The 27500-nt window shown below is 38.5% G+C and overlaps 1 protein-coding gene across 3 annotated transcripts in view; it reads right to left on the reverse strand.

The window, feature by feature from the left end:
- stab1 (stabilin 1) overlaps positions 1-27500 on the reverse strand; it is a 130631-nt gene that overhangs the window by 19947 nt on the left and 83184 nt on the right. For 2 of the 3 annotated variants that reach the window (XM_042089264.1, XM_042089263.1), the window contains exons 40-59: positions 25263-25308; positions 25024-25100; positions 24272-24397; positions 23954-24027; positions 21780-21851; positions 19299-19418; positions 19146-19193; positions 18971-19051; positions 15363-15515; positions 15016-15147; positions 14875-14934; positions 12101-12277; positions 11516-11605; positions 10606-10752; positions 10432-10488; positions 10167-10350; positions 6131-6280; positions 3373-3477; positions 3134-3250; positions 893-1083 (exon numbers count right to left, since the gene is read on the reverse strand). In XM_042089264.1, the coding sequence (XP_041945198.1) occupies positions 893-1083; positions 3134-3250; positions 3373-3477; positions 6131-6280; positions 10167-10350; positions 10432-10488; positions 10606-10752; positions 11516-11605; positions 12101-12277; positions 14875-14934; positions 15016-15147; positions 15363-15515; positions 18971-19051; positions 19146-19193; positions 19299-19418; positions 21780-21851; positions 23954-24027; positions 24272-24397; positions 25024-25100; positions 25263-25308 (2207 nt within the window). Of the gene's footprint in view, positions 1-892; positions 1084-3133; positions 3251-3372; positions 3478-6130; positions 6301-10166; positions 10351-10431; positions 10489-10605; positions 10753-11515; positions 11606-12100; positions 12278-14874; positions 14935-15015; positions 15148-15362; positions 15516-18970; positions 19052-19145; positions 19194-19298; positions 19419-21779; positions 21852-23953; positions 24028-24271; positions 24398-25023; positions 25101-25262; positions 25309-27500 lie in introns of all 3 variants that reach the window. The other variant, XR_006031212.1, reaches the window with a different exon arrangement.

Genomic DNA, 27500 nt, shown 5'->3' on the forward strand with positions numbered 1-27500 from the left:
GTATCTGAAGGAAGAAAATTGCCTGGCTTCGTGTTCCGGCTGAAAGTGTTGAATCAGAATAATTCATGTGTGTATTTCTTATTGTTCCTTGCTCTGGCACTCAGACCACCTGGAGCCAGGAAGCAAAGTGAGGTGTGAGAAACTAAAGTTTGTTGAATCAGTATGGGGCCCGGCCTCTGAGAAACATCCCAGGCAAGTTTTAATTAAAGAACAATAGAGGGTGACTAGACCTGATGGTGATGCCAGCCTAACGAGTGTAGGAGGGACAGCCCTCTACCCTTCTACCTATACATCTTCAAACAGAGTTATAACAAGAAGCCCCCCCCCTCCCACCCCCTTTTGCTTGTAAACATACTTAAGTCAAGGATATTCCCCTTTTACAGTAGAGATATGGGTGAATCCTCCTGGGGAAACTTGTGTCTCTCCCTTGATGCACGTCATTGAAAGAATAAAGCCTGTTTCCTGATTGACCTTCATCCTGACTAAGTTTCCAGATAACTGTGGTACTAGGAAAACTACCATCAGGCCACACCCTTTCAGGGAGATACTAGTCTAGAACACCATAATTGACTAACATTTCCATCAGACCCCAAAAAGATCAGGCCAATCAGTGACTAGAGGGGATGACACTCTAGTTTTAAAATTGAAAGTGTCTATGGTAAACAGTAGTAGTAGCAATGCCTGACAGCATATGCCATTTATTGTCTGTTTGTAAAGTTTAGGCAAAGTAGGAAGAAACATTAGAAATCAACACTACTGTGCGTCTATGCCCCTCACCATGCTAGTGGCTAATGGAAACGTTTCTGAATAAGTGAATAAGTGGTTTTAGCCAGGCTACCTTTATTACTGATCATTAGAGTTGAAAAATAAAAGCCAAGCCAAGGTTACTCACCGGTCCTGTGAACATGCAGGTTGCAAAATCGCTGCAACCACCATTTTCTTCAGTGCATCTGTCAATGGGGGAGCAGTCATTGCCATCACCTGAGTAGCCTGTTTTGCACGAGCAAGTGACATTGAGGTCAACCTGCTGACACTCTGCATGCTGATGGCAGCCTCCATTGTATTCACTGCAGAAATCAGGAGCTGTAAAGACACCAAAGTCGCCATCTTGAATTTAGTCACGATAAGTCGAGCAACGAGTATGAATGAACAGATATGATAAGGGATCAAATTCCAAAAATAATTCCGTGGAAATGCATGGATTCCAGTTACTGCTACTGGAAGATGGCAGTGCTTTTTCCAAGGTCTCAATGTCTCATTTTAAATATCAAGGCCCACGGAAGTCTACCAATGAAGTATGAAGCTACTTTGAGCCTCGTAAATGGTGTAAAACAGTGATTTATTTGCATGGCTAGGACAATGCCCGAGGCACCCCCATCAAAAAACTGTTGGTAGCATCGGCTAACTAGCGCCAGATTTCTGAGTGCAGGGTACAAGCCGAGATGAGCTATGAGACATACGTTCACACTCGGTATCATGTTTCAACACACTTAAAGTCAATATCACACCGGAATTCTCCTTTAACAAGGCTAACAGGGCACAGATGGACAAGAAACAAGGTAAAACAAGTGAACAGGTGAACACAGGGCTGGAAATCATAATTAAACTAGCAGACTAATAATGAGGAACAGGTGAGGGGCAGAGACACAGGCACAGGGAACTAAGACATATGGCAAGACAAACAAAGGAGCACATGGCTGACAGGAACTAAAACACAGGGACAGGAAGTAAACACAGGAACACATGGCACAAGAGGTAAACAAAGGAATACAAAACACTAGACAGTGAAAACAGGATTGTTAAAATAGCCTACACACATCTGCACTCTTCTATTATTTGAACTCATAGGCAAAGTGAAACTAACTTTACCGTGTTGTCATAGTCAACGACAAAACAGTTATACACAATGAATTACATTCACTATCGACTCACAATGGATTACCATCAAAAATATAAGAATAAAAACCTGAGGACATTTATCCTGCAGAGGAGTTGCTGCTTAGATCTTGTAACAGTGCGTCTTCAGCTGTGCTTCATATGCGCCTTTCGCTATAAACCAGGTTTTTCTTGGTCAGTGGCGTAATGCTTTTTAGATGGTGTAAGATAGCGATTTTTAGATAATGCATTGTTTAATAAAAGAGAAGTGCATGGCGAAAAATTTGATTGTGAGATAGGAATAAACTTTGCGTTGTGATAAGAAGAATAAGAATACAGTATGCTATGCGCTGCGTTTCTGATCGTCAAAATTGGGCCCTAAATACTAATCATTGTGATAAAATGGTTGTAGCGAATTAAACTTACACTAGTTACTAGAGCAAAGTACATTCAAGTAAACCTTTGAGTCAATATTAACTTGCAGCACTGCCCCACAAATAAACAGGGTGGGATATGAGAAAGATTAAATAAAGTCGACATATTAGAGCAGTTATAAACATGCTCTAATGACATGAGCTTTTGCATGTCTCTGTCAGGTTGTTTGCTGAGTATTAGTCTGCATGCAAGTGAGGGTAATGGGTTAATTATGGGTTTTTATACAGAACACAATCATATCTTCCGTTTTTACTGTAGTTTGAGAAGATGCAGTAATACACTAGACAGAATATGAACATGAAGTGAAATGAAGGGATGCATTCAAATATCACAGCTGATCATAAACAACATTAGCCTAGAAATCTAGACGCACCCTAGCGGCAGCAACTTACATTTGCTTCCAGGACTAGTCTAGCAACTCTCTGTTGGCTTGTGAGCTCAGGCCAATCAGGCCTGATCAGGCCAATCAAATCGTGTATAGAGTCGTTGGGCGGGCTTAACATAATGATTGATGGCAGAGTTGCAACGGTTTGGCTTGAATTCCCTGCTACTTGAAAATAAAGAAGATGGATGTTGCTGTTGGCCAACAGTGTAACACGAGTTAAGCTTTTTTTAAGTTGGCAAAAGCTTGAACTAGCCAACTAGCTCCGCTGGTGGGAAACCGCATGGGACTCATAGCGCTGTCCTATTGCATGAAGAGGGAATTTGAAAGACAACCGATTATCCCGCCCCTCGGACTGAGCACTGCGAACGGAAAGTGCCCAGACCCTAGATGTATTTAAAGGGTGCTGTCATATATGATATTTTAATATTGTATACTGACCTGTGCAATTCAGACCATCACCAATAAATGGATCCTGACATTCACACTGGCTGTCTGTCTTGTTGCCAAGGCACACAGCATTTGGGTGGCAACCAGGGGAGCAGACCGGCTTGCTTTCTATTAGAAAGTACAACAAAAAGAGATCAAGGGGGTTTAAAGGGGTTAGGTCAGTTTGAGAAAAAATAACACTGTAGAAAATCCACCTCATTTAATTTGATTTAACTTTAATTATCCATTACCCAGTCTTGATTCACAGTAGTTTCCAGTCCAGCCCTCTTCACAGAAACACTTTCCACTGCCATCCATACCATCCTCACACTTGCCATGTGTTGTGCACATGCATGCTGCAGAATACACAATTAATTCATCATATAAAGAAACATTGCAAATTCCCTTGCAAAGAATAAAAAAATACAAATCCCAAATTATCATAGGCAATGTACCCTCTGTCTGTGTTACAAAACCTGTAACAGGGAACACCCTCTGTTTTAGTTTGTAAAATATCATAATCATCCATATCTCTGCCTCTTCACAGACTTTGTACTGGATTCCCTCTTTGCAATACACGCCACATCCTTGGGTTCAATGATCCACTCACTTGGATTTTCACACCACTGCTATGCAGAAAAACCCCTAACAATACCCATTATATGACTCCATGGTCTCGGTGTGGATCATGGCTTGTCTCTCCAATACTAAACTATTGGTCATCTTGGCCAATCAATTTATCCATCACAATATCAACTTCATTGGAAGGGTCATGAGGCAGATAATAATATGTGTATTATGTATTTATAGTGCTATTTTAGACACTCAAAGACGCTTATGAGGGTGGGACAGGGTTTACATTTTCATTTATTCATTTAGCAGACACATTTATCCAAAGCGACTTACAGAAAGAGAAATAAAGTTCAAGCTACTGAGCAGAGGAGACCTAAGCTAGGAAACTTTTTACATCAGTCAATACTATTACTAGAGGGTAAGAGGGCAGTATAAGTACTAGTCAAAGTGGTAGGAGGAGGAAGTGGTCGAAGAAGGTGGTAGAGTTTACATGCCCCCAGTATTCTTAAAGGAGAACGTGGGCTCTGTTTATAGATCTTTCTGAAACGGTATTTCAGTAGGGACTAAAATGAAATTGTGCCAGTATTGCATTAGAATGCTGTAACTGGCAAGCGCAAAATGCCTATACAATTGAATCTTAAGCAAGCATGCAAATCGAAGAAAGTGTTTTCATTATTAAAGGAGAATTCCGGTGTGATTTTGACCTAAAGTGTCTTGAAACACGATACCGAGTGTGAGCGTATGTCTCATAGCTCATCTCGGCTTGTCCCCTGCACTCAGAAATCTGGCGCTAGTTAGCCAATGCTACCAACAGGTTTTCGTTGGGGGTGCCTCGGGCATCGGCCTAGCCATGCAAATAAATCACTGTTTTACACCATTTACGAGGCTCAAAGTAGCTCCATACGTCATCGGTAGACTTCCGAGGCCCTTGACATTTAAAACGAGACATTGACAACTTTGAAAAAGCACTGGTAGTTTATTTACAAGACAATTTATACAGACAGTACCATAAGGAATTTTACCGTTCGACACCATCTTGAATTTAGTCACGATAAGTCTAGGGCTGCAGCTATCGATTCTTTTTGTAATCGATTAATCTAGCACTTTATCGATCGATTAATCAGATATTTTTTTGCATTTTTAAACAACCAAAACAAATAATGCATAACGAAAATGACATGGCTGTAAAATGATCAAGCAATTGGCACAGAGGTATTTATTCTAACTCCAACATCAGGCTACAAAACTAAGCCCATTTATTGCAATTTACCCATTTAGTGTTTATAAGTGCCAGTGCCAATAATTAAATAATGTTCAAAATGCGCTCTGTAAAATTGCAGCCTCTTGTGCATGACTTAGCTGGGCGAACAAAGCTGTCCATACTATGTTGTGAAGTGCTTGGAGGAAGAAGAGGGAAAGCAATTTAATGTATTTATATGCACAACAACTTTCATGCTGTAATCTAGACTTGACATCAAAGTAAATATCTGTTTTATGTAGATTTCTACACCTGCAGCATTTACCATTAGGCTACTAACAAATAATTTTACAATTAGGCTACTAAAAAATAGCCTACCATTAGGCTACTAACAAATAATTTTACTATTAGGCTACTAAAAAATAATTTCTGGGGTGAGCCTATTTGCTATGGTAACCTAGCAACCTGTGTGTGTATGTGTGCACGCGTGCGGTGCGTGAGGGAAGATGAGGGTGCATGCATGTGTGTATAAGGGGTTCTTTTTTAGGCATACTGTCTTGCAATTGAACGTGAATAAGTTTACTACTTAAAAACATCAAAGCTAAACATTATATCACGATGGTGAAACAGCATGGAGTGGATGTTTTCGGTTCAGATGCTTGTTCTTTTCCTTTTTGAGTATGTAATGATCCCAAAACTTTACTTAAAACTTTAGACATTCTCTGCCATTTATGGACATCTTGACTCCGCCATCCGCCAGCTAAATTCAGAATGTATCACGATTCACGCGCTAGTGGTGTGCTTCCTGAACAACGGTCCGTGTGGAACAATCAGATCCCTGCGCGTATAGTGCGCGTCATAGGAATTTAACAAGGCTTCGAGGCAGGGTTTTTGCCTCGAGTAATTTTTGTAATCGAGTTATTCGAGTAACTCGATGAATCGTTTCAGCCCTAGATAAGTCGAGCGACGAGTACGAACGAACAGGTATGATAAGGGATCAGATTCCAAAAATAATTCAGTGGAAATGCATCGATTCAGTTGCTTCCACTTTAGGTCAATATCACACCAGAATTCTCCTTTAACATAAATGTTATGCAGATAACATGGAAAGGACCCCTACAGAGACACACCTGTGTCTGTTGATCTCAATTGAAAAATCCCAACGTTTTACTTTTAAACTCAATGACTGTACTTAAAAATCATCTACTTCCACACATACATCTACAGGGGGAAAATACCTGTACAGTTAGAGCCATAGTGATTGTCGACACACAGTTCACAGGATGAACCTTTGAAACCAGGATGGCATTTGCATGTGCCTGTGCCTGAACGTCCATCATGACAGTCCCCATGCACACCACAGGGGGCCTCCAGACCCCCGGGGCAAACTGCAACACACAAATCAGTACTACATAAGTAAATATCTAATACAAAAAGTTTATAGTATATCAGAATTCTGTCTGATTTCCTTAATTCACACATGCACGTTTTACCAAAGCAAGTTTTTTTTTAATATTTGGTTACACTTTACTTGAAGGTATCTAAATAAGAGTGACATGACACTGTCATGAAAGTGTCATAAACATTATAAACAAAGTGTCATTCAAGTGTCATTCAGTTTTTGTCATGACAAAGTTGTGTTATGGTTATGACTGTGTCATATCAGTGTCATGTCACTCTTATGTAGAAACCTAAAGTAAAGTAAATATTTTTGTGGCTTTTATACCTTAATCTGATAGGACAGCGAAGAAAGTGACAGTGAAGCAAGTGGAAGAGAGAGATTGGGTGGGATCGAGAAATGACCCGGGTTGGACCATCGTCCTGTGGGAATTTACGTTACTTGGTCTCATTGGCTTAATAATACTCTTCATACCATGCGTTTTACATCGTAGAAATAGGCCCCATAGTGTTCCTCAAGAATCAATCCTGGGACCAATATTGTTTTCGCTACATGTTACCTCTTGGCCACAACATTTGCCGTCACAATATATCTTTGCACTGTTAGGCTGAAAAGAAAGAAAGAGAAAAGAAAAGTGCTACATTGGATGCTACATGGTGAATCCACTCCAATGAAGGTCTAAATGACCGGAACGTCAAAATTGGAGCAAGCAATTTTGCACTTTTCTTTTGTCCTTTTCTTATTTATTTTTTTGCAAAATAGCTGCACCTGCAGTATAATCTATCAAGGTGTGCAGGCTCCTCTCATCCACTGTCATGCTGATGGCACTCAGCTCTGTCAGTGAAACCAAACATGCTTAAAGGGAAATCTTGAAGCTAAAACAACCTGGCGCAACCTTTGAGCAAGACCTTTGTTTGCATTAACAATTAAATGGCTTATAATGAAAGCTAAGGGGCACGCTAGCACATCAAAAACCAAACGCTATTTTAAACCACTGACAATGCTCAAAATATAATAACACTTCTGTGGTAGTGTGGTGAAGGTCCCTACAGACAAACCAAAGTATTGTAAATGTTGAAAGTGTACAGACAAGGTCATAACAATACCTGATTCTGAAGGAGGCAAATTGTCTGACTCTGTGTTCCGGTAGCATCAAATGAGTGGGCGCGATCGATCTTGCAGCGCTATGCAGATCTGGCTGAATCTTACAATACAAACATGCCATGCCAGATCTACACAACGCTAGAAGAAGTTGAACTGATTTGACACTACCGGCTGCTTAGTTGATGTGAAGGACTGGATGTCTAAGACTTTTCTACAGTTAAATTCAGACAAAACAGAAGTGCTTTTCTTTGACTCACAAAAGGTGTTTAATATTGCTCAGTCTTTTCTAGCTAACTTTGCTCCAAATACTAAGGTTAACACAGAGAGAATTTTGAGTCCTGCTAGGGCCCTCAAATCCTCCAACCTGGCTCTTTTGACTATTCCAGTGTATAGATTAACGACTAAGGTTGACCGATGTTTTGCAGTTAGGGTCCCTAAACTAAATATTGTTCTTATGATTTTTTTTTACCTTACTCTTTTTTATCTTTCCTTTTATTATGTTACAATTAATCAGAGCCTGTCTGACACCAGAATTGAATTTCGCCAAAGGATTCTTCGGAGAGACAACTTCCCTAGATACTGTCAAATTGTATTACATTTTAAATGTCTTACAGTGTTGACAAAATTGGGGACACAACTGTGAAGCCTTGAGGCAAAGTGTGTGCCATGTGCCATGGAATTTGAAGAACCCAACAAATGTATACAGACTCACTGAATAGGCTAGAGGGCTATTTTAAATACATAAATGACACTTCTTGATTAAAAAGCTCTATCAACATCATGTGAGCATATATGCCCATCACTGTGGTCTCAGCTCATGAAAACACATAGAAGGCTCTATTTTGCACACCAGCGCAATTGACTTTGTATACTCGCGCTTTTGTCTTTCCTATTTTGCAGTCAGCACATATTGGAATTTTCCCTCCACAGGTACATGTGCGCCCACAGGGGCGTTTCAGCGAAAAGAGGGGGCGTGTTCCTGCGCAAACGGTCCCTGTTTATATTTTGCAGTTTCAGAAAACAATTCCGCCACAGACCAGGAACCTCCTGGTCTAAAGTCAGTGTCGCGAATTCAGATGCTATTTTAAGGGCGCATGCATGGCCACAGGCCTGCAGAAATGAATGCTATGCACACTGATCTACAGACACCCTGTGCACAGATGGAAACATTCAAAGCCTTGATAATATTTGTCCGTTTCCCAGCTTTGTTCGTGCATTGGTCAACAAAAAATTAAGTAGCCTATATAGTACATCTACATGCAATATCTTTACAACAACAACGCCTAATTACAACCTATTAATTTGGACAACTTTATACAGCCCTATAAAGGCTAAAGTTACCTTTAGTTTTGTTCCAATTTACCGTTGTGTATGGCTTTAAACATCGTGTGCGCTTTAACATCAGCCTATAAGCATTACTCCAGCTGCGCTAATGTTTTGACAAGCACCACAAATTTGCCTACCTTTAGCCCATCTGAAATAACTCCAAAACTTTGCTATGTTCCCTCCATCCTTTCGTTGTTTTCAAAAAACGTTTTATATCCATGATGGCCTTGAAGTCTTGAGTTTGTGAATTCGCTTAAATAAGCTTATTATGTGCTGTTAACCAGCAACCATAGACAGTAAAAGAAAGCAGCAAGTAGCCTTCGCTACAATTTTTGTAGTTGCTGCGTCCATTCATTGTTATTCTCTCTCCTGCTCAAACAAAAGTTGTGCATGCATTAAGTTGATGATAACGTGTTTACAAACTCTACATAAAATAAATATTGTAAATAGCCCACTGTCATGCAGTTAATGGGATACTGTGCAGAGTTGGAAAGTTAGGTCAACTTGGAAAGTGTTTCTAGTTGCCTGTTGGTAAGGTACAGCCGTAGCTTACACCTGCAGGAGCGCTTGCTTGGGCGCCTGTGTTGCAAACACATTTCTACGAATCACGGATGTGTTGATGACATAAATTAGGAAATATTAGAGGACTTAATGAGACGAATTGCATGCCGATTCCATTTAACCCAAATGCCCCAGCAGCAGCACGGGAGAGGAGAGCTTATCTGACAGATCTGCATTGTCTATAGTGAGGTAATGTTAGATTACATTGCAAAAATATCACCATGCATTCATAAGCTCGTGATTCAGTGAGAGTGATCCCAAAACATCGGAAAGTGACATTTCTGTATCAGTAGCAAACTGTTCACAACTGACTATAGCACTGTGAACCGTTCCTGGTTGCGCCTGCAAATCCGCCATCATTATAGCAATCCGCTATGGAACAAGCTTGCATGTTGTTAAAGGGAATGTGAGATGACACTCTGATTGGTTTATTGCACATTACGCCCAAACCACACCCATGAATAATGTAGCTGCTACAGATCACCCCATTTTAGATTTGCGTCGGGCGCAACAGTCAATATTCCGCCGGTAAAATAGAGACAGCGCCCAAGATCCGCCCACAAAGCGATTTGCGCGAAGTCAATTGCGTTAAAGTGCAATATATAGCCCAGAGACTCATACGGGCATGAGAATGAACACTCCTGTTCCTAGTTAATAATGTGTGTGACTTACTTTACAATCAGTAACCATAAGCTGGCATTTTGGTTTGATCTTTGGTGTGCCTTAGCTCCAAAAAGGTTGAGAACCTCTGATCTAGATAAATTTATATATTTCTGAATAAACACTTTCATAAAAAGGTTTCTTGTTCACTGGCCTAATATGTAACCATTTGCATGAGTAAATGTTTCCATCACATGACCATATAACTAAAGGTTTTTTCTCACCTTGGCAGTTCATTCCATAGTGATTTTTACAGCAGCGAAATGTCCATTCTGTCACCTTGCACTCCCTTCTACAGCCTAACCTGGAAATATCATCGTAACTGTCGAACCACCGGCTGGATCTGTGAATACCCATCCTTGGATACAAAGAGAATGAATGGTGTCTGAAGCATGATGTTTTTTTCCCCTGAATGAAAATAGAAATAAATTAAACCTTAGCCTAGATTTAGACCCACCATCACTAATGAAACAGGGACGATAAGCTCACCGTGTCTTGTGAGAGGTATGGGCAATCAGGTGGTCTGAAACAGCTCCCACACCGTCCCTTGGTGAAATGTATTATCAGTGTATTTATATATTATTTTATATACATATATTTGTAAATTTAAAACATATTTTTGTCTGAGTCTTCCTTTTATGTTTACAGTTGATAATATCTTACTTTTATTATCTTGTCATCTAAGCCATCACAGCGAGCTCCCAGATTTGGTGGTTCAAGAAGTTGGTCAATCCCATAAGCAATACCAACATCAAAAATCAGGTGTCGTTCCATAATTTTGGCTTCGTTATTGTTGATCAGTAATTTTCCCTTTAGGATAAAATTGCAATTGCTTATTTGTGTGATTAACTGTATTGTATTAAGATGAGGGCCTTAACACTTTGAATGCCGTGCTGTTTTCGAAAGCTTTGGCCCAGAGTGCCAGTGCCAGCAATCTACAGTAGATCATTGTTGACGATTTTTGTAGAGCCACAGCGTATTCTATGTTATAGCTATGGACACACACTATGGCTCGTTTGAAAGGTGAGACTTTAAGTGCTCAGTGGGTACAAACCGTTTATTTCTACATGCCTCTGTTCCTTAGAAATCTCAAGCTAAACAGTGGCTAGTTTTCACCAAAATCCCTGTTTTTTTTTCTAGAAATGGAGACTTTCATGAAATATGAAGTGTTCCCTGTAAAGTTTCCGAGAAGTGACCTAGCGAGACCTGGCAAGACTGCCACCTAGTGATAAACCCACGAAAATGGCCTGGTTTTGACCTGACGTGCATGCGTCACTGATTCGACCCAAAGCGGCAACCATCAAAAGCAGAGTTATGATAAAATGTCTAGATCGTGCGTTATGAGTTTTCGATCGTCATCTATTTCAGTTCTGTTCATCATAGAGTTCCCAAAATTGCACATAAGGTGTGTTAGAGTGTCTATTTTGGTAATAATAATAAAAAAAGCTAAAAACGCAATATTAAGTTTTTGACACTCAACGCATTTTTGGCACTCAAAGTGTTAAGATTAATAATAATTATCATTAAGAACAAAAATATGAACTCAAATAAAATTAATTCTAACAAAACTTACTATTTTACTTTTGTCACAGCTGATGGATATAGATGACCCATACATAGAGCGCAAGGGGGAAATAGGTGTGAGTAAATTAACTGCCACCATCTGTGGAGGTACACAAAAGATCAGCTTTGAAAGACTGCGGCTGTTGGCTTTGATTTTTATGAAACATATCAAAGTCCTACTGATAAATAACTTCACTGTCCTTGTGCTGGTTAAACCAGGTTTAAATAAAAGAAATTGTTTGAATTCTTTGAACATATGGCTACAAGAGAAATGTGCACAGATGTGATGACATTTAATGTAATGATTAGCTGCATTAGTTTATTTTATTAGCAGCATTTAGCACAAGGGGTCCCTTAGGAAAAACATGTGAGATGTCATTTCTTTTGCTTTACTATGGAACTTCTTGTTGGCCTAAATGAAAAAGAATCAAGGTTATTCAAGATTAGCCAACACATTAATTTGGGAAGCTAAAAGGCAATAGTCTATCTGACAACATAATAAATACGGCCCCTGAAAGGCATGTAATAACGGTATTTCTGTAGTTAACAGCAGTAGTAACTATGGCAACAAGAGCCAAATGATTTTGCCACTTACAGTGGTGTCTCGAACCATGTGTGCTTTTATGAAGGCCTCCAGTTTATCACGATGATCCTCACTGTAGAGCCAAGTCTTTCTTTCGGCAGACAGGGAGTTTAAGGCCTCATCCGAGGGCCAGAACATTGTGAAGGGCTGGAGCCTTTTGTTCTCCACCAATGTGACAAGGTTTGTGTCCTCAAACATCACACACAAAAATGTTAGTAACTTAGAGAGACTTTTTAAGAGACTTCTCTTTGTAGACTGTGCTTTAAAATAGCATGCATACTTCCATAAAACAAAATATAACTGAAATTGACTATTTTTTTCTCTGTCTAAACACTAGAATAACTAATATAAATAGTTACAACACTCCTCCGGATTTGTTTATGTCAGCTACTAAAAATCTAAAATTTAGCAGATGTTCTTATCCAAATAACTGACAAATTGTGTTAAATCTGAGAATCGTATCAATGACAAAAGACAATACATAATGAGATTTCAATTCAAATTGAATTGAATTCAAATTCAATTTCCAAAAATTATACATACTATGCACACACTGCTTATCTCTCTCTCTCTCTCCCTCTGTGTGTCTGTACATGTAAATTGTGTTTCTATGTGCATGTGTCTGACTGGTAAGTATGTGCATGCATATTACAGTATGTTTACTTTGTTTTATTATTATACAAAAATAAAATTTGATGGAGTTACCAAAGTGAGGACACAACTTTGATTAGCAGTTTTTATGTATAATAACAATGAAAAGTTAATTTCATGTATTATGTGACATCAACAACACTTGTTTTTGCGTGAGGCTAAACTGCATGTTTTTCAGGGTACAGCATCCATATTATAAGAAATTCAAATGAAAATACTAGGGCTGTCAAACGATTAAAAACAAGTAACTAATTAATCTCATATTTTGAAATTAATTAATCTAGACTAATTGCGTTAAAAAGTACATTTTCTCCCTAAAGATTAAAGTGGCACAAGTGAAAATAAATCACAAAATGAATGAGTAACCACAAAGGTAAAAGTATAACACTTTTAAATTATTTAAATGACAATAATGACACAGTAATTTTGTTTTAAAGTAGGAATTTCTTAAGAAATATTACTCATTTGATGCTGTTTAACTCTTTTGATGCTGTTTTGATGCTGTTTAACTCATTTAAACCCATTGTGTCCACATGTTCTCATAATGATCTTTTTTTTACCAGCTTATGGCTAGTCCATAAACTCTAACATTGTTTGTGCCACATGTATATAATATTAACAATGATAAGCATGGTGTTAAGTTGGTATAAACAGCTTTCATTCCTTTGGAAATAGAAGCATGTAATGACATGATGCTAGCTAGACATGTTCTGTCATGTTTTCAAATAAAAGTGAATTATGAGCTTGGTAGCCAGCCACCTAGTTAGCTGAGTGGAATGCGTTTCAATCGGCATATCATATGCTTCATGTAAACAAATTATTGAAGACTTCTAGACTCACCAGTTCCATTACACAAAAGCAAAGACAACTCTTTATATTATTGTCCATTATCCAAATCACAGTGAGTGCAGCCTATGTCAAAGTGCCCTGGCTCTGCACCGTTTAACTGGTCAGTAGTGGGAACTGGATTAATCCGCAATCTCCTCTCACCTCGTCTTTGTTGCCTTCAAGATTTCGTTTGATAAGATGGAACCTGCCACTCGTTTTCTCTCCTTCATATGTGCGCTTAGACGCTTTCTCAATTAATCTTCTTAATGGAGAGGACCCGAAAATTATCATCTTTATGTAACATGCTATTGGTGCATGTTGACATCGTAAACTTTCTCTAACAATAGTGAAAAACAGTTTGCAGTAAAGCTACTATTTGGCTAAATGTTTGGTCCCTCCTCTGTCTCTTGGTGCCCTACGCACAGTGTGTGATGCGTGTGGTGGTAGTGGCAGCACTGATCAGGCAACTTTTTAAAACTGAAACTTTTCGCCTACAGGCTCCTCATGTTCCTCTCCATCTTCAGCTAACTCCATAGACAATAAAATAAACGATCTTGCGGCTTCAGGTTTTGTGGCTTCAGTTACATGACATCAGCCCCCCACAAAGGAAATAGATAAACACAATGTGTTAAAGGTGCCATGTGTAATGTCGGCCAAAAAATCAATTCATACTCCACATTCCATAAAAGATGGGGGCAGTATACCTCCAGAAAGTGAGTTGGTCTACCCTAGAGTAACAACCGAGAAACATGTATTGCAGTTTGGCTGGCGGTTATGCCTGCATACCGCCTCCCATGGCCGAACTGGTATTATGACACCTGTCGGGCTGTGGCTAGTAATTTAGCATGCTAATTCAGGTTGATATCTCTGCAGCACTATACCTTGTCATTTTTTTAATGACATCATCACCCTTATTTCTTCTCATTCTTTTGATGCGTGTAGCTAATTTTTTGGATATTTTTACCTCAATTCTTACACATGGCACCTTTAATTGTGTTATATATTATATATATATATAAAACCGCATTAATTTTGACAGCACTAGAAAATACATAAAAATATATGAAATTGATGTTATACGTATACACAGGTCCTTTACACTAAACCTTTAAAGTATTTTTCAATTATTAATTTCTCAATTTTTAGCGCAAAATTGAAATTAAAGACATGTTTTGTCCCTTACCTGAAGAATCAGTGATGTTTATTATGTGTCATAGGAAAATAAAGGCAATAGAGACAGAATTCATTGAGATTTAGAGACAGAATTTGATTGAAATCCAAATCTAAACATGTACACTCTCACTCACCTTTAGCAGTTTACTAAATTGGCTGTAACCATATGCCTCTGCTGCTGCTGTCACGTTCAACTAAATTAAATGAAATCAAGGTTAACAGGAGAAATATCATTCGGTAAACTATGGTGATTAATTACAGATAAGATCGCATACCTTTGGTGAAATCACTACTTTTGAGCTCAAATCATATGGGGTTAGGATTTTGTCTAAGAAATGTATAACTCCGTTTGAGCTTAAATGGTCACTCTGGACTATTTTTGCATCCTCATTAAGGTACAGGACACCCTGTAAAAATTACAAATCAGATGAAGCTGAATCAAAGCACAACTGATTCTTGGTCTATTCAACAATATACTAATACATATAGTCCTACAACAAGCCTGAAGAGCCCTCATTGTGAAATCTCATGTACATTATGGATTGTTATTAAACTCTCAACAGTTTCTCCAAAGGAAATTGAGGAGGTACGTTTTTTGTGAGAGGACAGCTAGAGAATTTACCTCTTTGACACTGAACTTCAGTTCATGCCCAGATGCAGACACTACTGTGTCTATGGACTTCAGATCAGTCAGAGTAAGCTCCTCACAGGCCACAATATGATACCTCAACAAGTCAGGAGCTCGACTTGCATTGAACCATGGTGCCAGAGTAATCTGCCAGAGCAATTTACAATGTTAGATGAGAGGATGGTGTAATAAAAGGCAATCAAATTTTAGAGGTACCAATATATTTGTCTGAGCCATTTCAAAATATCTTTAACAGTACATTAATGACACTTCTGGAAATGATCTCTTTCAAATGTTCTTTGCTTTACTCTTATAAAGGCATGTATCTTGAGGAAATTGGTCTTCATTTCATCACTTTTCAGGAAGAAATGAAACATTCTTTCAAAGAGCTGTAAGGGTAGTGTTGGGAGTAATGCATTATAAAAGTAACACCATTACAGTAATGTATTACTTTTTGTATTAGCTATTGTTTACTAGTTAGATAGCAAACTGAATATCTTGTTTTCCCAATAATACAAATTTAAACACATGCATAAATCCTTCTTTATCGTAACATGCTGATTCCCAAGGGCAACACCCAACCTGGTCTGTGTAGACACTAATTATGTTAACAAAAGTGACAGGTTCAAACACACCTGTCTCCTGGAAACAAATGAGTGCACAGAGAGCATTTCATGCACGTAGCCTGATTGAAGCGTTAATCAATCTGTCCTGATTGAATACTTGATTGCATTGCACTGTAACATTACAGTTAATGTGAGCTATGTCGAACTGATTTAATTTGAACTTATTCTGCTAGCCTTACACACACTAACAATATTGTAAAAGTTCAACACATAGAACCTGGAAATAGTATTTTGAAAGGGTGGGGGGGGGGCACACCTCCTTGGGACGGGTGCATCAGAGAAGGACCGCAGGGTCACCAATATCAAAGGAAGTAGAAAGCTCCCACACTGTCTTCATTTGCAGTTGTAGCTTTTTATTATGATATGATATTTTGCAGTTTCAGAAAACAATTCCGCCACAGATCTAAAGTCTGTGGCGCAAATGCAGATGCTATTTTAAGGGCGCATGCATGACCACAGGCCTGCATGAATGAATGCGTTGCACACCAATCTACAGACACCCCCGTGCACAGACGGAAACATTCAAAGCCTTGATAATATTTGTCCATTTCCCGGTTTTGTTCGTGCATTGGTGACCTAAACATTTAGTAGCCTATATAGTACAACATCTACATGCAATATCTTTACAACAACAACGCCTAATTATGACCTATTAATTTGGACAACTTTATACAGCCCTATAAAGGCAAAAGTTACCTTTAGTTTTGTTCCAATTTACCGTTGTGTATGGCTTTAAACATAGCGTGCGCTTTAACATCAGCCTAAGCATTATTCCAGCTGCACTAAGGTTTTAAGCACCATCATTTTGCCTACCTTGTTGTAGCCCATCTGAAATAACTCCAAGCTTTGTCATGTTCCCTCCAACCTTTCGTTATTTTCAAAAAACGTTTTATATCCATGATGGCCTTGAAGTCTTGAGTTATTGAATTAGCTTAAATCAGCTTTTATGTGCTGTTAACCAGCAACCATAGTACAAGAAAGCAGCAAGTATGGCTACAATTTCTGTAGTTGCTGCATCCATTCATTGTTATTCTCTCTCCTGCTCAAACAAATGTTGTGCATGCATTAAGTTGATGATAACGTGTTTACAAACTCTACTTAACAGAAAATATTGTAAATAGCCTACTGTCATGCAGTTAATGGGATACTGTGCAGAGTTAAAAGTTAGGTCAACTTGGAAACTGTTTCTCGGAGCCCTTGCTTGGCCGCCTGTGCTGCGCAACGCACTTCGCTCCTCTCATCTATACATCGTAGCTCCCATTTCTGTAAACCATACATAATTTCAAAGAAAAATATTACCACTCGAGGGAAATCAGTGTGGTGTCCATTAAGATAGGCATAAATCTAGCGTACACATTTTCACGAATCCCGGATGTGTTGATGACATAAATTAGGAAATATTAGAGGACTTAAGGAGACGTGATGTTGAATTGCATGCCGATGCCATTTAACCCAAATGCCCCAGCGGCAGCACGGGAGAGTATGTTAGATTACATTGTACATTGCAAAAATATCACCATGCATTCATAACCTCGTGATTCAGTGAGAGTGATCCCAAAACATCGGAAAGTATGTCTTTGTGACAATTCTGCATTACATTTTGTCAAGAGGAAAAATCAATAGCTAACTGTTCCCAACTGAACAGTGATTATAGTGCTGTGAACGCTCTTGGCTGCGCCTGGCAAATATGCCACCATAATAGCAATCAGCTATGGAACAAGCGTTAAAGGGAATGTGAGATGACGCTCTGATTGGTTTACTGCACGTTACGCCCAAACCACACCCATGATTAATGTAGCTACTTCAGACCACCCCATTTTAGATTTGCGTCGGGCGCAACAGTCAATTATCCCGCTGGTAAAATAGCATCAGCGCCCAAGATCCGCCCATTAAAATAGAGCCCAGTGTGTCCTTTGATACAAAACAACATAAAATGCACCATTGAGATCAATATGTTTTGTATAGCATTGATGTAAAGATTAAATAACCAAAGGCAAATTTTGCTCTGACGTGATCACCTGAGAGTACCTGAGCACGGGTGAGGATATACTGTTCAATTTCAGTGATTTTAGTGCCACCTGTGGTTACTCTATACAAAACATATTGATCTCAATGGTGCATTTTGGCCATGTTCAAGGTGGGAAATAAAAAAATAAAAAAGAAAGATTTGACAGGTCAAATTGGTGTTTTAAAAAAAAGGGATCATGGAGAATAAAGAAAAAATATTAAAAAAAATCTTTGTACATTCCCACAAGATATTAGGGCGCTCTGAAAATGAGATCCAAAATGTTTTTTTCAGACTTGTGAGGTCTGCTGTTCAGACTCTGAAGGAATTTATTTTCTGTTTATTGCTTTTTGTGAGAGTGTTTCTACTCATCTCAATAAGGAAATAAATTAAGAGCCTATGTTGAGTACAAATATGTCTTATGAAGGCCTAAACAGAGCCCAGCACTCCAATAAAATGTTGGATCAACTTTGAGGGACAGCATCCAGACCAAACGTGACGATTTTGCTACATACTATGTAAAATTTGAGCCTCCTACATGGTTCTTGTGCTATGGGCTTGTGGAACTTTGACAAAAAAAAGAGGCCGAACTAAATCGACACCCCCCTCCCCCCCTAAAACTGGCTGTATCTTGGAAAGCATTGATCTTACATAAAAGTAATTTTACAGTGTGTCTCCCGGGTAACATAGGTACACCTGGTAATTTTTTCAGATTTAGAGACCTAAGTGCATTGGCCCTGGTTGAATTGACATGGAATGACCCTATAAGGAACCACCACAAAGTAAAGAAATTAAAAAATGAAAAGAAAATACATTGTTAGATAATCTATAATTGTTCATAATAGTTTAATTTTCCAGAAATAGGCTGCTATATTACCACATAAGGTATTCCTGAGTAAGGAAAATAGGTACAGTAGGTATTAACCAATATCAAGTCTTCAAGCTTGTTAAATAAGAACAAGTAGCCTTACTGTTGAGTTTTCAATGTAATCACTGTGTGGCACAAAGACTGTTAGAGGTCCTTTTGAAAACATATCTCTGATCTTAGCAGTCTGCAAAAAAGGTAAGAGTAGTTAATAGGTTCTAAAACAATGTCAACTTCATCTCAATTGTCTTTTATTTCATGGAATTTAAATGTGGACTCACACTCAATGTACTGCGGTACCAACTGGCACCTGGAAGGCGTGATAGCTCCTGCAAATAAAAAACCTTGAAATAATTAAACAAATATAGCAGAAAATAACTACAAGAAAGATGACATTCTTAAACATTCACAGTGAACTATAGACAGATACTCACACGGGAAATGCTGCCTGCACAATTGAAACCATCTCCCCTGTAGCCATGATAACAGGTGCAGTTGCGCTCCCCTGGGCCAGTCTGCCTACACTTGGCATTAATGCTACAGCCTCCATTTTCCTTTAAATGCAATAAACCACAACTGTGGTAAGCAGTACTTAATGAAACACTTAATAGAAATATGCATTCCAGAAATTATAAAGGCTATGTGGGTTGCTTAAATGAGGTGTACAAACACGCCATTTGTCAGTGACAAAATATTTGGTAACACTTTACTTGAAGGTCTACATAAGAGTGACATGACACTGTCATAACCCTAACACTAACCCTAACTTGTCATGACAAAAAACGAATGACACTAACTCTAACCCTAACTTGTCATGACAAAAAACGAATGACACTGACAGAAGCGAGGGACAGAAGCGTTATGTCATAAATGTTAATCACTTGTTTATAATGTTTATGACACATTCATCACAGTGTCATGTCACTCTTATGTAGATACCTTCAAGTAAAATGTAAATATCTTTGCCATTTTACTATTTTTACATTACACTTTTAAACAATACCAACAACAAACAATATAGTCTAGGTCAATTTTTAAAATAAATTAACCCTGAAGGCAAATCATGTTAATTTTTGGCATACAACATTTTTAGGGGTTTTGAAGGATTGAACTGATTCATTCTGAACAGTTATTTCTCTACTGGCTCAATTATCACACCACTGTTTTGATTTGCGTAGTTGCGTTAACCCCAACACTGACAATAATGTAGACAGCAAATTTCGATTTCGATTTTCGTTACCACCGTGTAGTCAAGCCTTAAGCCATACCCAAGTAGTCTAAATCGAGGTAATGTTTAATTATGCATGATTTATTTTGTTATTGAATTCGTAGGCTGGGATTACTCTCGGCAACAATTATGTTTAATGGTAGATCCTGCTTTTTCAGAAGGGACCGCAAGCAGAGCGATGTACAGTGGTAGAGCGACGCACAGTGGCTGAAAGTGGTACTAAAGCTTCACGCAGCTTCACACCGCGTAATGCGCGAATGAAGTGGTCATTTGAAAGCGATGCCCACTGTAAATGAGGAGTGAACGACGTGTGAGTGGAAGACGTAGCAAGGCAGACATCAGTTACAGCTAAATTACTTAGAGATTAGGCTGTTAGCTTGTTGAGTTGAGGTAGTCAACACTGGATGAACAAATGTCCACTAAAAATAAACTTTTACTGGTTAAAATGTTGATGGTATATTCATTTAACTTCAAGCTGAAGACAGGCAAGCTGTCGTCTGACTCATCCAAATCACACACTGCATGCATGAAAGAAAAAACATGAAGCTTGGACACAATAAATCAGGCTACCCATCAGCTGCACTAATAAGAGAATAGTAGTAAGGTTGTATTGATTACCTGCTGATCCAGCATTTTCTTCACCTTTAGCTTTGCTTCTGCTTGAAAAGTGTCTAATATTCATAGCATGTAAGCCTTATAATATTGTAAGTTATACCAGGCACTTAACAGACACTAATGTGCTTGCTCTATGTTTAAAGCCACCTTAAATTATGTGTGTGCTTACTGCACTACATTGATTTAGTGTCTCTATCCCTCTCAAAAGACAGAAGAATTTAGACAGAAGTAGCCTAGATTTCATGTTTGTGGGTTGTTGCAGTGTAGCCTGACTGCTCAATTGCATTTGAGAAACTGCTATAGGGTACATTAGATCTCACTAACTAAAGAGTGCTTTTAGAAACCTTCATTCAGCCCAGAAGTTCCCGGAACTTTTCATTGTGAGATCAGTAAGGGATAATGTATAGAACGCCGGTCATTATCGGAAAATAAGTTCCGACAGGGCGAACACGACCCCAAAGCGCCAGCTGAGGTTGCATAATGCCGGCGTTCTATACATTATCCCTCTTATTACACGGCTACTTGACAAAACGAAAAACAATAAACTCCACATGATATGGCTCTTTACATTTATTTGCTACCGTTTCATCGTGGCTTTTGCTGAGAAACAAACAGTTAGCAATACACGCTGAACTTGAATCAAACATTCTTTAGAACACAGCTGATCAGAAGTAACTGGAAGACTTGCGGAGTGATATGAAAGACATGAATAAGAAGCACAAAACCCATTTTCCTTGAAAGCGGTCTGTTATACTTAGCAATGGTCTGTTATCGAGAAGTATCACACTTCTGAACGTTGGGAAGGCCCATTCAAATGAATGGAGCATTCTGCAGCATTATGAAGCACCATGTAATAACAATAAGTAATACCTGGTTTTAGTCAACTTACCAGGGGTGCCAATAATTTTGGAGGGCACTGATCTATACCAATTTATGGTCATTAGGCAAATAACTTCCGAGGTTCTGAGGTTGTTGTTAGTGGGTTAGCTGTAGAATTTCATCTTCATCTTAAATTTATGCAGACAGAGTTCTCTTGTTATTATCATTGAAGAGAAGAAGTTAAAGTTCTGACCTTCCAGCAGAGGTTGAGTGGGGCACACATGACTCCATCTCCGCTGTAGCCGACTTTACAGAGACATGCATGCTGTAAAAAATTACATATTTAATAATAAACTAACAGTATTGGGATACAAAAGCATTCTCAAGCCAAGCCAACGAGAATGACAAATAACAGCATTGTTTAGGAAATACAGAATTAGGACTTATGTATTAACTCTGGAGAATTGTAAGTACACTGCAAAAACTGTTTATCTAATAAAATCTAACCAAGTGTTATTAATCTTATATCAAGATCAAATATCTAGTTGGTATTGTTTTCAGTATAAAGACACTTACAGTACCTAGCACTTTCCCATAAAATCATTTGACATAATTTAAGAGTTTGACTTATTTTAAGAAGTCTCATCCTGAAAACAAGCATTTTTTTCTGTCAGTGCGTTGAGCATTTTTTTTCTTGATAAAACTCCTTAAAATAAGTCAAACTGTTCTTAAATTCAAATTCAAAATGATCTTGTCAAAATGATCTTAGACAGTGCTATGTGTAGTTGTGTGCAGAATAATAGCAGTGTGTTTTTAAAGAATTAATAAAGCTCAAAATTCTTATAATAGCTGTTAATTCCATAATATCAATGCATTGGGAACACGGCACATTCAATTTCAAATCAAAATATGACCAAAATTGAAAATGAAGAAAAAGGAATGTTAGGCTGTTCAAAAAAATAGCAGTGTTTGCATTTTTATTTACAAACTCAAACATTTACTGTATGAACTGAAAAATGTCTCAAGATTTTGGTTTACAATTCCTCTGCATTTCTGGGTTTTTCCTCAGAAACAGCATTTTTGATGTCACCCCACAAGTTTTCTATAAATATTATTATAGAAATTATTAGATAGAAAATATTATTATTGCTATAAATAGGTCCAACACCACAGTATGAGAAACATTCCCATAACATGAATTGTGCACCACCATGCTTTACTGTCTTCACAGTGTACTGTGGCTTGAATTCAGTGCATGGGGGCCCCAGACAGTTTGTCCAACAACCCACATGCACTGAATTCAAGCCACAGTACACTGGTTTCACTGTTAAGTGAATGAATGAGGTTGCCCACTTGATAACCCCAATGACATACTGTATACTGCTGTTAGAGTATAAGTAGTATATAAGTATAAGAGTGGCCATTTGCTTGACAGATTGGTGGTTAGTGTGCTTTTTCAAGTTAATTTGGGTAGGGGATTCTGAATGTATTTTTACCTTGGATTTTGGCATAAGGGATTATAACATCTAATCCTATGTACAGTATTAATGTAATTTGATGGTTGCCACTTTGGGTCGAATCAGTTACCCTAATTAGTTGTGAAACATTCCTCCTTTTGTTTTCTTGATCTTCTTCATTACACAACTTTTCCAGCATTTTGTTACCCCTATCCCAACTTTTTTTTAAAACATGTTGCTGGTATCAATTTCAAAATGAATATATACTAGTGCAGTGCCCGTTCAAACATGCCATTCCTGTAGAAAACCTGTACAATTACATGACCGCAGGTACACCTGCTTTAAAAATAGGATGATGGGGAAAAACATCATTCCAGCTAAGCATGCAATGCATGCATCTTGTCTCTTTGACTCTGGTTCTAACATCTCAGCCGAAGTGCTGCAGGCAGCTGCCTTCCAATGACGTTGTCTGAGCTGTTAGATCTATAGAACATGGGCTGATACTACATAGGCCAGTCATTTTATAATCATGGGGCAATGCTTTGGGCGAACGCAATGTAATTCACAAACGAAACAGGCACAAGAAGGGAGATTTTCTGACGTTTCAACAACACAACAGAGTTTGCCATCATTGCGAGAAGTTGCCAAATTTGTCGCTAGTCGCTAAATAACATTTTCTGTCGCTAGGCACTAGCTCCTACTTCTAAATGAGTTGAAGTATAGATACGAGTCGTTTTTTATCGATACTGAGACTTTACGCATGATCTCGAATTCATTCGGATTTTTAACCAATGCACACTTTTGCCATTGACGCAACCACATCGTACATGTTCATACCGATGTATCGATACCGTTTTTCCGATTATTGTAGTTGCTCAAAAAAAAAATTCAAACAGGTTAAATTTTATATACTGAAGTAGAGGAAAAGAGGAAGTAGAGGAATGTTTTCAAAAAATATGCATGAACTCACCAAATCAGGCCCAGTTTTGATGCAGAGAGCATTTGTGTCACAACCACCATTGTTTTTAAGACAGGGGTCTGTTTCTGTGGTAAGTTAAATTAAAAAATTAAGTTACAGAGATACAATTACGAGGCAGGTTATGTTTATCGGGCAAGTAAAAGCAACTAATACAAAATTATTATTTTGACAATTTCAATTTGTCCAATCTGTATCATTCATTGAGATTTAGAATTTAAATCCAAGGAGTACAGAGAAGTCATACACAGTACAAGTATTCAAGTACATCCTCTCAAGTCATTTAAGGATGCTAAATTGATTTTCACTTACCCAAACATACAACTCCATCTCCATAGTAACCTTTCTTGCAAGTGCACACCCTTTCCGCAGGACTGATATGTGTGCAATTTGCATTTGGTGAACAGCCACCATTATAAGACTCACACAAGTTGATTTCTGTAGAGAGAGCCTTATTTAATAATTATTTACTGGGAAAATATATTCATGTGTAAACCTACAACCATATGCAAATCCATGGTTCAGTACTGATGCTTGCTTTACATCTACCCAGTTCTATTGCATTCAGCATATCAGTGCATAGAACATTCCCAAACCTCTAGTATGGACACTAGTTTGGAAATTATAAATTGATAGTATCAGAGCTTTATGATTGGTGCCATAAAAGTATCGAAGTCCAGCCCTAATAACATATGGATAATTAACACATGGATAATTAACAATAATCAACAAACTCAGAAGTTTACAGGTTAATCAATGTGGGCACAGGATGGGCAACATCTGCATACATCTCAAAACAAGCAAAGGCATAATATAGGGCTCGATGTTAAAAAATATATGCCGGACATAATCAACAGTATCTAGTTTCCTTAATGCACCATCACCATCCCTTTAACCCCCTGGAAATATACTGTGTGGGTTGTGCCCCCGGTCTATCCATGGCTACTGTGTACATATTTTATGTAATTGATGAACCTCTAATGAAACCTGGAAACACGTGAAATAATAGCACAAAGCCACATTCTAGCAGTAAAACCAGGCTATAATAGAAGAGACTTTCATACCTTTGCAAACTAATCCATCTCCTTTGTAGCCAGCTACACAAGAACAAGTTGGTGTTCCTCCATCATTTGAAATACAACTACAAGAAGTCACATTATTATCTTTAGAATATATTAACTACAGTACACAGGCTTGTTAGCAACTGAGCTAATTTACCCTATGATATTGAGTAATGAAACTTGAATGTTACTCTTACATTGTTTACTGGATTCTTGAAACAATTCAATGTTTTATTACTTACTTAGCATTTTCAGCACATTTTCCTTCACATTTATCTTGTCCAATGTCTTCAAAACAAAGATGAAAAAAGAAAATAATTATAAACACTAACATTTAACACACACTAACTTGATTCCATAGTATATATTAGGGGTGTAAAGATTCACCGATACACATATCGGTAACCGTTAAAGATGCCAGTGCATCGGTATGCAAACCCCTACATTGGTTTAAATGTACTATGAGCCAGTCGAAAACCTCATTTTAAAATGACCAATCAGTTGCTGGTGAGCAAAGCTGCAGCAGAAGACTTAAAGGGACACCAGGCAACGTTTTCGTGTTAATTAATCATCTTAGTAAGTCAGTATATGGTTAAATGACTCATTACAGGGCGAATGAAGACTCTCTCGCCCGCCCCTACTGCTTGTAGGAAGAATATCCCGCTTGCAAGTTCGGTGTATTGTACCCGCCAACCTTCAGTCTCACAAAGTCTCAGACATCGGGAGAAGCAGGATCAGTTTACAACCTGCATCCCCAGCAAAAAGGCAGGCTAACGAAAACCCCTAGCGATTGTTGTTGCAAACGTGTGTATAATGGCAAAGCCGGCGAAAAAGCAGGGAAGACCCTTGACGGAAGATGCAAAGAAAAGGAAAAGAGCTTCAGAACGAGCGAGGCCTCGCACACGTATCGACAAAGGGAGCTTCGTAGAGAAAAAGCATCAGGCTTGCCTGGTGTTCTTTTAACCTTAGAAATTATGCTACTTTCAAAATCAAAAGACTGACTCTGATTCGCTAACGTTCAACAGAGCATGTAGACATGTAGACGCACCCTAGCGGCAGCTGCCCGGGCTAGTCTAGCAACTATCCGTTGGCTTGCGAGCTGGAAAAATTAAACTTCAATAGGGCCAATCACATTGTGTATAGAGACGTTAGGCGGGCTTAACATAACGATTGATGGCAGAGTTGCAACGGTTCGGCTTGAATTCCCTACTACTTGAAAACAAAGAAGATGGATGTTGCTGTTGGGAAAACACATGGGACTCTGAGTTGTAGCGCTGTCCTATTGCGTGCAGAGGGAATTTAAAAGACAACCGATTATCCCACCCCTCGGACTGAGCACTGTGAGCAACGGTGAGTCCCCAGACCCTACATTTTAATGTGGGGCTGGCTCGTAAGGCTACAGAGTGTCCGGTAGCCTTTTCCAACTAGGGTACAGTAAGTAGCATCACTACTACAGAAGCAACAAAATAGTTGCTGTCTAAGTTTAGTGAAACCCAGCATGGACTAATAACGTGTTGCAGTATCCTGAATTAAGTCATAGGCTAAATCCCAATGTCATCCCTAAGGTTTAAAGGAGAATTCCGGTGTGATATTGACCTAAAGTGTATTGAAACATGATACCGAGTGTGAACGTATGTCTCATAGCCCATCTCGGCTTGTCCCCTGCACTCCAAAATCTGGCGCTAGTTAGCCGATGCTACCAACAACTTTTTCAATAGTGGTGCTTCGGCATCGGGCTAGCCATGCAAATAAATCACTGTTTTACACCCATTTACGAGGCTCAATGTATCTCCACACTTCATTGGTAGACTTCCGAGGGCCCTGACATTTAAAACGAGACATTGAGAACTTTGAAAAAGCACTGGTAGTTTAATCACAAGATGATTTATACAGACAGTATCTTCACGAAGTTTAGCGTTTGCAGCCATCTTGAATTTAGTCACGATAAGTCGAGCAACGAGTAAGAATGAACAGGTATGATAAGGGATCAGATTCCAAAAATAATTCAGTGGAAATGCATGGATTCCAGTTTCTTCCAGTAGCAGCAACTGGAATCCATGCATTTCCACTGAATTATTTTTGGAATGGCCTATGGTCATGGTTATAGGTGGGCCATTCCGTGTCAAATTAGGTAAGGTTGTTGCTGCACCGTCTCAGACTTTGTTCATACCTTATATCATGGATGGGTTTCAAAAACAAAGCCTGTAAAATATTTCTGTTCAAATCCTATCTTCATATTATTTTCAGCTACAGTTTTACAGCCAGAAAATCCCATTTATTGGAAAGCAATGTTTGGGCATTAATATAATGGAAAAAGTGCTATTCATAGGCAGCCCAAACTTTGTAGGGTGGAAGACAAACATGTTCTCAGTAGGACTGAACTATTAAAAGTTTGTACGGCATTATCACTGATTTTCTACAAGACTTTAGATTTGGAAAAAGTGCAAAAAGAGTGACATTAAGGGTAGTATAAACTTATT

This window comes from Alosa sapidissima, chromosome 4 (genome assembly GCF_018492685.1).
Source record: "Alosa sapidissima isolate fAloSap1 chromosome 4, fAloSap1.pri, whole genome shotgun sequence".
NCBI classification, from domain to species: domain Eukaryota; kingdom Metazoa; phylum Chordata; class Actinopteri; order Clupeiformes; family Clupeidae; genus Alosa; species Alosa sapidissima.